General features: G+C 34.0%; 1 protein-coding gene across 4 annotated transcripts in view; it reads right to left on the reverse strand.

The window, feature by feature from the left end:
* The window catches only part of LRRK2 (leucine rich repeat kinase 2), a 156,939-nt gene that overhangs the window by 52,974 nt on the left and 89,821 nt on the right, over window positions 1-14,144 (reverse strand). For all 4 annotated transcript variants that reach the window (XM_017530421.2, XM_037739062.1, XM_037739065.1 and 1 more), the window contains 7 exons: window positions 13,673-13,800; window positions 11,947-12,165; window positions 8,169-8,370; window positions 7,043-7,131; window positions 2,105-2,292; window positions 1,099-1,253; window positions 103-249 (listed from right to left, as the gene is read on the reverse strand). In XM_017530421.2, the coding sequence (XP_017385910.1) occupies window positions 103-249; window positions 1,099-1,253; window positions 2,105-2,292; window positions 7,043-7,131; window positions 8,169-8,370; window positions 11,947-12,165; window positions 13,673-13,800 (1,128 nt within the window). The remainder of the gene's footprint in view (window positions 1-102; window positions 250-1,098; window positions 1,254-2,104; window positions 2,293-7,042; window positions 7,132-8,168; window positions 8,371-11,946; window positions 12,166-13,672; window positions 13,801-14,144) is intronic.

Below are 14,144 nucleotides of genomic sequence, written 5' to 3' on the forward strand. Positions count from 1 at the left end.
GAACCTCATACTGTCAAAAAGCTTTAAGGTAAACTTTTTTTTTTTTTAAGTTTAGATTTTTTTTTAGTGTTAAAATTGAAACATTTAAATTGATTTTCTTACCTTTTCTACAAGAAGGAACTGTAATTTTCAGGAAACTCTCTGGGTGATTGTCTATGACTTCAGATCCTACTAGACAATAAGCTTCAGGAGACCAATTCAAGTAGATGCCTTGTCGCCAGTACATTCTATTTGGGCGAAGTGCTCGTTCTAAAAGAAATTTAAATGGATCCAAATGGTGCCATTAATTATTAACTACCTCATAAATTAAAGGGAAAAAATCTACTGAACACACCACAAGTGACTATAATATAGATTTATTCATTTCAAAAGAAAGTATTGAGTTGTTAATGACATGAGTCCCCATCCATATCTATTAAATATTATATTAAATATTTTATCCATAACTTTATAATAAAATGAGTTAATTGCCCTGTAGATTAAGATACATTTCAGGATCATGCTGTTAAGCAGTTTAATATGCTCAATAGATGAAGAAAGGGAATCATAAATAAGTCCTCATAATTTTTAAAAAGAAGTTGATCATGCTAAATCCAAAACTTCTTGAACTTTTTAATGCAATATAACTACCTTATATGTTGATTAATTCTAAGCAAGGTAAGGTTTATTTTGGAAACCTGTAACACCTGTGTAAAGCTAATTTTAACCCCCAAAATGATATTTTCCCTTTGGAGCAACAAAATGTCTCTATTTATTTTAGAAGAAAGAGTTCGCATTATAAACACCTGTATTTGCTCTTTTTTTTTTTTTTTTGTAAGTTTCTCAGTGGTTGTGCAACAGAATAGAGATAACTACAGTCCCTACAATGTAATCACAGCCAAGATCTGAGTGAGGACATGAGGAGTTTTCTTCCTGACAAATTGGATGAGTTTATATGTTCTTGTGTGTCTTTACATTGCCTACTCCAAGGTTTTATGAGCTTATTTTCTGATTCTTCAGCTGCCTTCCAAACAAGTAAACTCTGAGAAAATGGCATATTACTTTTAATATGTCATCTCCCTAATTTCTCTAAATATTAAGTCGTCAGTAAATACTCACCTCTCCCTGAAAGCATGTAAGGTGAAATCTCAAGTAATCGATTGATTAATCTCGACCAAAATCCCATTGGAAAATAAGGCATTTCATATAGTCGGATGATAATTTCAGAGTTCTCACAATGGGGAAGCTCTATCACAGGCCTGTGGTCAGACAAACTAAAGACAAGGACGCTATCACTACACAGCCTCACAAAATACCCAACCATGTTGAGCAAATAATTTTACTGCTTAAAATCAACAAGGTAACTCTTCCAAGCAACTGCAGTCTTTTTGTAACATTGTGTCACTACATGTTTTTCCTACACCAAAAATTCAGTGATCATTAATCAATTCAAATGCATGCTCCGATGTAAATGCATGAAATATTTTCAGTAATCCCTATGTACTAAAACATAAATTATAATTAGTTATACATAGACAAATAAAATCTTATATAAATCCTGAAAAATATGCATCCTAGAAAAAAGTGGATATTTATTTTTACAATTGGCTGCATCCATCAATCAATGTAATTTGCACATTTCAACATTATATCACTTTATAACATTTGCCAGTAGCTTATAAAACAGTAAGAAAAATTTCTATAGTATAGGCTAGAACTTAGGCATTCATCGTGATGCCATAAATGCTTTTAACATTCTGTTGAAAACTCATTATCTTCTCAAAACTTGCTTAATAAACTCTCTCAGTATTGTTTAAGAACACACACACACACACACACACACATACACATTAATCTCCAATATTTACCTTTCTTAAATAATTTAAACAGTGATAAGCCAACCAGTAACTATATACAAAAAATAAGTGATTTACTGTATCGTTAAAGTGTCAGATGCAATGTTTTCTTTAAAAATAAATGATATACATCAGTAGGAAGTTTAGACTAGAAGTAAAATACATTTATTTATTTGTTTAATACATTTATTATAGACTGAAGTTACTTTGACAATTAAAAGAATAGATACTGAATTTCCACATAGCAATTGTTTTAAGACGTGCTTTACCTGCTTGGAACCAGCAAATATTCTTCTCCTATTGGCAAAGCAATCTGGAATTTTTCCAGGAGCTTAAAATACTGTGACATGTAGTTCTTTGGAAATCTTCTTTTCTTTGAAAGAAATTTTTCCACATCTCTACGTGAAATAATTCCCTTAGGGTGTTTTGGACAACCTTCCACTTTCACTGTCAAAATCTGAAAGATTTGAATCATAAATAATCACTAGAATTTATTTTCTGAAATGTTGCAAATTTAAAGCATTTTATCTGTCTTTGCCCCATGAAAGTAGTCAGAAAGATTTTAATGTTTTCAAGTGCAACACAGTATCTAATTTCACTAGCAACCCTGTGGCCTAGAAGCCCAGAGGGGCATTCACTCTTAAAAAAAAAAAAAAAAAGAAAAAAAAAAAAAAAAAAAAAAAAAAAAAAAAAAAAAGGAAAGAAACAAAAAATTAAATTAAGGAGCTAATTCAGATCAGAAATTATTAAACTTCTCTGAAACCAATGGACATCAATATTTTCCTAGCTCCAATGAAAAGATCAATCCAGTACCTCACATCTGTTTTGCAGTCTCATCAATAATATATTCCCAGGAAAATTATCCTCCAGGCAGTTATCAAACAGGTTAGAAATAGAAATATTACTTTATATTTATATACTAGGAGAGGGTTTCCATGAAAAGGAAGACAGACTGTGGAGTAGAGTTTCATGATTCTCAAAGTAACTACCACATTCTGATGGATTCTACTTGCAGTGTCTAGGTCAGAGGCCAAGAATCTGCTTTTTCAGCAAGCAACCCTGATGATTCTAACACAGAGATCATACTTTGAGTTTTGATCATTGTCATGGCAGTTAAAAATCAGTCAGAACCGAGATTCAAATCCAGCCTCTACTACTAGCTATGTATTCTGGGGAAAGGTATGTGCTTTCTTTAATGCACAGTGTTTCTTCTCTGTAAAATGAGATAGTAAAAGTGATTCTCCTAGATTGCCCTGAGATTTAAATAACACATGTAAAGCATGCAAAATACATTCGACAAATTTTAGCATATTTATCTATATATTCCAACTTATTTTACTTTGTCAAGTTCACTTTAAAAAGAGGTTTGTAGTTTATTTTCTTTGGCCAATCTATAATGTTTAAGGAATACTTAAACAGAAGCAAACATTATTTATGCTATCATGCAGTTGAGTGAAATACCAGGTTATAAAGTCCTTAGGCCCAAGGACTTGTCTTACCCATCTCTGTATTTCTGTATTGTATGTACAATGTTTATTGAATCAATGAATGCATGATTGACTGAACACATTGGTATTTAATGACAGTGTGCAATGGTCCTATAAATAACAAAAACTCTCGTTTAAGACTTCTCCCATATTGTGTACGTTATAAAAATCTCAGATTGCTCTTACAGTTTAGGTGGTGAAGAGAATTGGTTGCCGTTTTAGCATTTTTTAAGTTCTAAGACCTTTTTTGACAATTCAACTCCAACCACACTTTATATTTTCTTTGTAGCACTCTGTACAACTCAACATTATATTATAATGTTTATTATATTATTATATTATATTATATGTTTATTTATTAGTTCTCTTCTCTCATTTGAATGTCAGCCCTATGAATGTATATACTCATAGGCCCTTGAGTAAAATTACTTGGTTTGAAATTCTAACTGTACCTCTTCCTGAAAGTGTATCTTTAGATAAATTATTCAACCTTTCTGTCAATCAGTTTCTTCATCTGTATCATAGGGGCTAATAAAGTACCATTTGGAATGGTTGCTGTGAGTATTACATGAGATAATCTTTGAAAAGCACATAGTAAACTCATGTATGTTAGCCATCAGGTTATTCTCATTTATTTTACTTAGATACACTTATTTTTTAAAGAGTTTGTGCTTGATTTTCCTAGTAGATCCATAGCATGCTACCACTATTTGTAGTAGATAGTTCCCAAAGATGAACACATCATTTCTATCCCTATACATAGGTGCTATTCATACAGAGTATATTTCCCTTCCCCTTCAATCTGAGCTAGGCTTGTGGTTGCTCGTTACTAGAATGTGGCAGAATTAATATTTTAGCCAGTCCTGGGCCTAGCCTTTAAGAGGACTGAAAAATTGTGCTTCATTTATCTTGGTAACCAGCCACCATGAAAGATGTCCAATTACCCTGTGATCACCATGCCATGAGGAAGCCCAACCTAGCCATATGATAGGCCACATGGAGAAGCACCAATACTCCAAAAAGGTGCAGGTAGCTTTCTTGCACTTTCCAGCTCAGTTCAGTGAATGAAGCCTAGTGAATGACACTTGCCAATACCATGTGGAGCAGAGCCACGCAGCTGAGCCCAGTCAAGCCACAGAAAAATCACAAATAATAAATTGTTATCATTTTAAGCCTCAGGTTTTGAGGGGGCTTATTAAATAAGAATAAAATCTGTAACATTATCTTGACTTTATCGTCTTTAAAAGACCTCCTAATAACATTCTTTCAAACTAATAACCTGTATAGCTAACTGATGCTTTATTCAAGGAAAGAAAATTTTCTAGGTTTCTTTGTATTTCTCCCATGTATTTTTATCAGGATTAAATTGTCATCTAAGCTTTTTAATGTTCCACTTGATTAATTCAATAGGTCTCTTTCGTATCTCTTTTATTATACAGTTAAATGAGTTTTGTAAACTTTTGCATGCATTAACGGAACCTTTTAAAAATAAGTTTAGTGACCTAACAGCTTAATTTAACATAGAGAGTGGGTGGGCTCATTAGAGCTTCTGCTCCATGAAATTATTCCTGCCCTTGCCTTGATTCATGAAGGTAAATACTCCTATTTATTTTTGCTAATAGCTGTCAGACAGGTTGCTCTTGGTTTCACTTGATTATTTAGAGCTTTCATTTCCTTTAAACCTTAGTGAGAAAATGACACTATATTTCAGTTTATTGGCCTTAATAAAAATGATGGTACTTCTTTTTAACTTAAGAAATTTAAATTATCATTTTACTGACATTTTAAATCTGTCTTTTAAAGTAACTTTGAGTGGCTCAAATTAACTTAATTTTTACTTAAATTATCATATTTATATTATAACTATGCTAATGAGAAGAACTTTCATGGAGTTTCAACATAATTACTCCACAGAATCATCATAAATTTTATTGCAGTCATAGTAAAAATCTGCATTTATTTTTAAAAGGGGGATTCCGATGCAAACTTCTTCCTTATTCTACTGTACAAGATATGCTCACCCTAATGTTCACAGGTTTGTTACTTCAAATGTTCCATAGTGACATGGAAACACATCACTTTTGGGAGCAACTTTAGCTTTTCCTTGACTATATGGAGTTGGATTACTTCCTGACAGCTATTGTGTACCAGCCAGGACAACAAAATTGCTGGATATATTTAAAACTTCCTTTGCTATACGGGATGCAGCTACCTACGCATCTTTTTTATTTGTCCCCATACATGACATACTTTCCAAAACTACATGAGTACTTCTCTATAGTTCTGACATTTTTTAAAATAACATTCCTTAAATTGCCAAACAGATCCAATATAAAATTAGCTAACATTTGCCGCTCACTTACACTAAACTAGGGAGGTAATATAGAAGACAACTGCCATTTTCCTTATTTAAAAAAAAAAAAAGTAAACAAAGCCTTAACAAGTTAAGAAATTTCACAAAGCTAATAAGTAATTACAGGAGACTGAAACACAGGTCAAGCTGACACTTGAGCAAGCGCTCTGGGTCACACTACTGTCTCCATATCGTTTAAAAACAGAGTGAAACCACACTATCCATGAAATATGTGCAGAAGGCTGAAAATCTAATTTAAAAATACCTACCAAAATAGTAATAACTGACACACTGCAAATTATTGCTGATTGCAATGTTTCAATATGCGCTCGAGTTCCATGGTATAGGACTTAGCCTCAACTGAGTTCTCTCTTCATAATAGCTTCCTTTGCTCCTTAGATGGAATTTAGGAACAATTATTCAAGATTGTCTGAGTGAATTTAATTACCTTTATGGTTTAATTGGAAGAGATATTTCTAATTTAAAAATATATAATAATTTTAGGGACTTGGCCAGCCACAGGCAAAAGTATAAATTATATTCAAAAACAAATCAGTAGCTTAATGTTTTTCAACTAGGGTAATTTTTCACACTCCCCAAGCCATATTTAGCAATGCCTGAGTACGTTTTTTCTTGTCACAGCTACAAGATACTATTTACATCTAGAATATAAAGGCCAAAAATGCTCCTAACATCTTACAATGTGCAACAAGAATTATCTGGCCCAAAATGTCATCATGCTGGGATTGAAACACTCTGAGGTAGTATGTTTAGCTCAAATGATCTTTTATGTCAAAGCTATAGAGATGGATTATTATAAGTAATTAAACTCATTGGTAATGTATTACCATTTGGAAAAAAAATCATTTTACATGTGAAATGTAAGAAAAAAATAGCTATAACCAATGCCATCTAAAGTTTTCAAAATCATAAGCATTTAAAGCTCAGATCATTTCACTTAAGTCAAACCCCCCCCCATGTTATCTAGATAGAGGTTTCACAGGCCCGGTAACCCAATTTTCTTACATGTGTTTACCCCAAGGATTTCTACAAAGCCTTCATTCAACTGAATAATTCAATAACCAAACCAATGATATCATCAGGATCGAGAAAAGCAGCATGGGGCAGAGTAGTACAAACATCTGTATGTGGCTTGAAAACAAAGTCATGGAAGTGAACTTGAGACATCTTTCCTTCTTCCATGAAGCTCTTCAAGTAGTCTTCTATGTGAAGTGTTCTATAGTTTTCTAAATTCCCAAAAGTTTCTACCTTAATTAAACTCAAATTCTAAAATGCTCAATGCTCTGGGCACCATCTGTTTTATGCTTAGACCATAACCCCTGTGCCACAAAAATAAAAACACCAACCTGTGCCATGATTTTACAAAGCCACTTGGGTTCCACGAAATACAAGTCACTTAACTGCAGTGCTGGGTCTTGAAAATGAAGAAGGACTCCTGTAGTAAAAATTCATCAAACAGTGAAACATAGAATCTAGAACAAATATCAAGAGGCTTTAGAAAGAATCTAGTCCAATTTCCTCATCTTACAGGTGAAGAAATTTCAGTATAGTTAGTGGCAGAGCTGGGACTAGAAGCTGTGCATCCTATGGTCTAAAGTCCCAATATTATAAAGGAGCATTTTTGAACTAAATAAAATGATCAGAAGTAAGCATATTTGAGACACTGATATGCATTACAGAGCATATTTCACACATAAATAGAAATTCATAATTTTGTGTTTAGCTTGCTGAATAGACACTATGAAGACATGTCTTATTTTCAAATACAGATAAGAAACACAGCATATCTCAGAATATCTTAAGAAGGATGGGGAAAAGGAACAGATCATAATCCACAGGAACCTATTTTGTTAGACAACAGAATCTAGGGATCAAAAGAAGCTTCCAAGTCACTTCCTCAACTACTACCAAGCAACTCACATATTTCTAGCAAGCTAATATGATCAAGTACACAATTAGCAATGAAGTTGGTTTGATAATTTTTACTTTTGAGATCAATATTTGATGCAACAGAGCTAGATCTACCACTCAGCAGCTTGCATCATCTCAGGGAACCATTGATTCTCCAAGCATCCCAGTTAAACCATTCCAACAATAATTCCCCTTTGCAATATAAAAATAACTCTCACATGCACTAAACTCATTTGACATTATGACAGATATGGCTGTGCACACAGTTCCACAGCTCCTGAATGGTAAAGGCAAGTTCTAGAACCCAAATGTTTTAACTCCCACTCAGAAACTCTTTCCACTACTTTACTCCTAGATAATTTCTAAATTTGTTTTCTTATGACATGATACATAATTCGACATTCACACACATGATGATCTTCCAAAAAGAAAAGAAGCAGTGGCCTATTAAAGAATTTTATGGATATTCTCTCAACTTTGAATGTAAATGTTATTCAAGATTCAGAAACATTTTTATAAATTATTACAGCTGAGCTTTGAAAAAAAAAGAAACACACAAACCTGATTCATTTAGAAAGTGAACTGCATGAGGAAGTTCATTTTCATCTAACTGCAGCTGATTTTCTCTCACAAGTTGTAATAATCGTTTCTGGTCAATTACAGGAAATTCAATTGGCACATTTTTACGCTCTGATAAAATGATTTTCTCAAGTTCTACATAGCAATCTGGGATCAGCTGTCCAACAACAGGCTGATCTCGGATCTGTGAAATTACAAATGACAAACTGTAAAAATCTATTTTATTTGTGTATTTGTCAAATGGTTGGCAAATTCAGTGCTAATAGTTTTTACAGAAACAGATACATTATTCAGAAGTACATTTTTAAATAAAATCAAAATATAATGAAAAGCTATTTAGATTGTAAGAAATAAATACAATGAAATTAAAATAAGAAAACTGCTGATCCAGAGGCAAATTTGAAAATATCAAATAAAACAGCATGAAATATTTATCTTGCTATCCAGAAACTCCACAGCAAAAAAAAAGATAAATCACTAAGCATAAGAAATATTTTTTATTTTCTAAGACATTAAACTTAATGGGAAATAGACAAGATAGCATAAGATATTAGTACAAATTACAAGAGCTTTCGGACATTATTTTAAATAATCAAGGTAAAACATTAAATTTTGTGCTTGTTATTTGTAAAATGTTATATTGGTGAGACGTATTTATCAACAGTGAAACCTGGAGACATAAAATCGTACTCAAGCTATGTTTTTCATGGAAACTTTAACTTGGGAAAACAAGAAATCATATAAACACCAGTGATTCTGACAGGAGAGGATGATCATTCTAATCACTGCCTACAAAATAAGACATATACAAAATAGGATTTTTTAAAGAATGGCCTTAAAAAGATAGTTTCTACAATAAAAGTAATTTCCAAACATTTTTAAAAATATAATTTTAAATAGAAATGCAACTCTTAACAATAGTATCCAGAATGCCTTTAAGAACCACCAGATGGCAAACTCTCCCTATTTCTGAACCTATGAAAATTACATACTCTTTTTACCTGAAAATACCAATCTGAATTTCTGCTTAAATTCTTACACTTATTACAAATAGAAACTGAGCACACACAAACAAAAATGTACTTGCGCTTTTTCTACTTGTGACTAAAACTTTAAGGAGGCAGCCATAACCACTACTTCCATATTTACCTGCAAATGGTTACTCAAGAGACTGTTTTCATGCATCTCTTGATCCAGAGAATTAGTGATAATTTCACTAACCTTCACTTTTCATGTTCCCTCTCTTCATCATTCATAAATTAAGATGAAACAGAACTTCAGATTGAGGTTTATGTTTTAATCCAAAAAGGGAATCTCCATATAAAAGTAAATAAGGGTTCTCAAAGAAAATAAATCAAGTAGAAACAGGATGAGTTTTACAGGGCTAGGTCTCAAGGCCTACAGAGATGCCTGCTCTGCTAATGCGCTGGATGAGATTAAAAGGAGTATTGTCGGCATTGAACCCTGTTTTTGTCCTGCTTCTCCTTTCAGCGTGATTATCAGTTCACTGATAGGCTGAGCCAAAAAATAAAACTTAAAGTGTCTGCACAGACAGATGTTAATGAGGTTGAGACAGGGAAAGATTAGAGAAGAGCTAAGATCAAAGGAAAAGATGAAAAATAAATGAGAGGACAAAAAAAATGATCTCTAATAGATTAAAACTGCTATTTGAATTCAGGTTGAAGCACCTTAGGGAAGAAAGAATTTTCACATTATGGCAGGCTCATAGGTCCTTGGTCATCTGAAAGAGTAACTCTTCTCCAAAGCAATCAAATGAGTTTTCAACCCATTATGCCAGAACGCTGCATCCATCAGCAATATATACTTTACTTTAAATAATACTGGTATTTCTCAAAGCATTTGTTTTAGTTTCTTATAAAAAGCTGTCTTCGGCCGGGCACAGTGGCTCACGCCTGTAATCGCAGTACTTTGGGAGGCCGAGGTGGGTGGATCACGAGGTCAGGAGATCGAGACCATCCTGGTCAACATGGTGAAACCCCGTCTCTACTAAAAATACAAAAAATCAGCTGGGCATGGTGGCACATGCCTGTAATCCCAGCTACTCAGGAGGCTGAGGCAGGAGAATTGCCTGAACCCAGGACACAGAGGTTGCGGTGAGCCGAGATTGCGCCATTGCACTCCAGCCTGGGTAACAAGAGTGAAACTACGTAACAAAAAAAACCAAACAAACAAACAAAAAAAGTTGTCTTCAAAGTTGACTGATAAGTGCCAAAAGAAAAACTGGTCTGATTTATTGATAATGATATCTATTAGACAAAAGCAGTATTAATATAGCCTAAAGTACCATCTTATCTGTGACTTTGCTTCAACTAAATTCAGGCCTTTTCAAAACAAACTCATTCTCCAACAAGTCTTTTTAAAGATCTGATACATTCCCTGACAGCAATGACAAAAAGAAAAACTATCAAACTATTCTCAGTAACAACAAAGTTTCTGAAGTATGGATATAGTTTCAGGGAAAAAGAAACCTGGATTAAGAGATTAACTGGAATAATACATTTTGTATATTTGTTTTTCTTTAAGTCATATTACTTTCTAACTGCATGTTCCACAAGAGAATAGGAAAATCTACAAATAAATAGTATGTCATTTTTACATGACACTAACATTTATCAATAAAACCTTTTAATAACTGTAATAAATGTGTGTTGAAGGTAACAAACATACAAATTCTCTCCCTGGGCACCACAAAACCCATCACTTTCACAAATGGCTCATTAGGTTTTGGAGAGAAGTACACATAATCTATATAAATGTAACAGAACTAAGCTAACTGGCCAACGTGGAGTTATAACCAAGGTGACCCTGTAATTTATCATCCAAATTGGAATGCTTTTGAGAATATAATGGGACACTATTAATAATTATGCTGGGATTGCCTGGGCCAAATAGGTCTCTACTTATCAGCCAGGATCTAATCATTAGTGCTAATGAGGTAAGCCAGGAGAAACTAAGTGAAATTCATCATTATGTTTGCCATATTAAACTATCTAGGGGATTTTTGGTACAGTTTACACCACGCTCCCTGTAGAACCCAGTGAAGATTTCCTTTTCCTGAAAGTATTAAAAAAGAGTGTTCTCTCTGATAACTGATTTATTTTTATATATATTTGGCTTACCAGAAGATAACTTTAGAAATGTACAACATAATTCCTAAAATGAAAAGCACAGTTCTGAAAGCCAAGTTAGTGGTTTTGATGACTAAAGGAAACAGCTGCCTCACAATACAGAGGGAAGAAAATTAGGATGAAAATCATAGTGACAAAATACACGGAGTGGCACAAAAGATCAAGATGTCCATAAAACATGAAGTCCAAAAGGAAGGAGCAGATGGAAAAATAACAGTCAAAAAATAAAAGAAGAAAGATGATCCCAAGGCCTCAGCATTCACCTTTACCCTTGTGGTTGAATCACTACTACAGGAAGATGGATGAGAAAGGGCATCAAAAACATTTTCTCAGATTCTCTCTCAGAAACATTTTCTCAGTAACCCACAAATATTCTCTCAGTTTCTCTCAGGGTTCTCTAATTATTTTTTATTCCCATTTCTATGAATTACAAATGAAGTCTGGTATAAAAAATTTAGAAATGGAAAGTCCTTAAAATGCTAACAGCAATGCGGAAAGAAACCCCACCATTTTAAAAGAGTTGCTCGCTTCTCAAAACTTCTGGCATTTCTAAGCACTGGCATAACATGAGAATTAATCAATTACATTTCTCTACCAGCCTACCATGTTACCTTGAAATTAAGGCTCTCGTTTATGATGGTTTTCCGAAGTTTTGCCAAAGCATCAGATTCCTCGGTGGCATTCACAAAGTGGTAATCTCGGATGGCAGGGAACCCTCGCTTATTCAAGAGTTCCTTGGTGATTTTACTTATGCAGGCTTTGCGCTGCTTCTCATCAGAAACATCCGAATGTGTGCCAACGAGAATCACAGGAGAGGAAGAAGCACGAGCCTACAGGGAAGGACACAAAACGCTCTTGTGTTTGCTTTAAAATTGGGCCTGCTTACATTCCTGTTGATATTTGCTTTCCGTGACATTCACTTGAGTGGTAAAGAGAAACTAACAGACTTCAGAAGAAGAAAAGAACAATCGCCCTTTTTTCCTTAAAGCTAAGAAAAAAATATAACCTTAAGACATTTTAAAAAGTCATTTTGAGGGCCTTCTTAATCCAATTCTTATTCCTTTTATGTGGCCTATGTAATAGTAGTAGCATAGTTTTCCTTTCTCATTTTTGTGCCTTAAAATGAGTTATTCGCCAAGCACCTCCTAAACAAAATAAGCATTTCATAAACCCACAAATTATATCAAATTAATGTCATACAGTTTATATTTTCTCTTCCTTATCTTCGAATTTAATCTTCTAAATTCATTTTAAAGTCATTCAATTTAGAGTCTATAATGGAAGAAGAAAAGCCACTGGAGCAAATATTACTGCCACTGTAATATTTGCACACGTTGGCTAGGTGTAAAAAACTTAAAAAATGAAGAGTTAAAAAATACCCCAAATTATAAAACAAACACATACGCAGCCAAATTACATGGTTAAGTGTCCTGACACAAGTATTTTTAAGGACTTTACTCACAGAAGAGCTCATTGCAGCATCATGCAAGCAGCATTTTAGTCTCAATTCTAAAAAGCCATAGTGTTTGAAGGAATAGCTGACAGCAAGACAGCAAAGGAAAAGATAGAAAAGCAACAAAAGGGAAATTCCAGATCTAACAGCATCATAATCTGGGACCACCTAAAGCATAGAACCTGAAGGACTTCACACCAGTGGCCCTGAGTACAAAGTTGATGATATATATAAATTGTTTTTCTTTAATGTAGTTTATTTTAAATTAGAAAAATTTAGATTTCCTTCAAGAAATGATATGATAAAACAGTTGAACTTATATATTTTCAAGTTTTACAGCATAAAAGAGTTTTGGGTTACCAATAACTTTCACTATGGAACATACCATTTTCATGTCATGACTTAATAACTCTGAAGGTTTCCCAACTCAAATTTTAGTGCTTCTTTCAAGAAAGTATTTAAAGAGGCCGGGCAGTGGCTCACGCCCATAATCCCAGCACTTTGGGAGGCCAAGGAGGTGGGTGGATCATCTGAGGTCAGGAGTAGGAGACCAGCCTGGCCAACATGGTGAAACCCCGTCTCCACTAAAAGTACAAAAATTAGCTGTGTATGGTGGCAGGACCTGTAATCCTAGCTACTCAGGAGACTGAGGCAGGAGAACCACTTAAACCCAGGAGACAGAGGTTGCAGTGAGCCAAGATCAAGCCACTGCACTCCAGCCTGGGCCACAGAGAGATCTGTCTTAAAAACAAAAACAAAAAGAAAGTATTTAAAGAAATTGAAGCAATTTTTTGCCCAAAATAATTTACTTTACACACACAAACAGGCGCGCGCACACACACACTTGAATTATTTTCTATTTTCAAATGATAAAAACAAATCACCTTTATATTAAAGAGCCAAGGCTTCATGGCATCAACTTCAGCCTGTCCTTTGCTGAGGTCATAGACAGCAAGATACAATGCTCGCTGGGTCATAAAATGCGGATGAGTACTATAGAATTCCTCACGACCTAAATAAAGATTAGAGATGGATTTTTTAAATCTTTCAAACAACAAGCAAGAATCTTTTAAAAAAAATAATCTGGGGGAATAATACTATTTATTATTTACCATACTAAAAAGAGAAAAACAACAGACAATGTTTAGAGAACTATTCTGGGTTTACTAGGGGCTGACCATTTTTAGCAGATGTGTCAGCGACTGATCAGAGCACCTAGCACTGAACTGTTACCAACAGATCCCTCCATATTCTTCTCCATTCTGGGGGCAGGAGTAAAATGAGGAGAAGTGAAGGGCTTTGGAATAATTCCATACAGTCTACCAGCTTTTAGGATATTAGAACAGAAAGCTCAGC

This window comes from Cebus imitator, unplaced genomic scaffold, assembly GCF_001604975.1.
Source record: "Cebus imitator isolate Cc_AM_T3 unplaced genomic scaffold, Cebus_imitator-1.0 Scaffold2, whole genome shotgun sequence".
Taxonomy (NCBI): Eukaryota; Metazoa; Chordata; class Mammalia; order Primates; family Cebidae; genus Cebus; species Cebus imitator.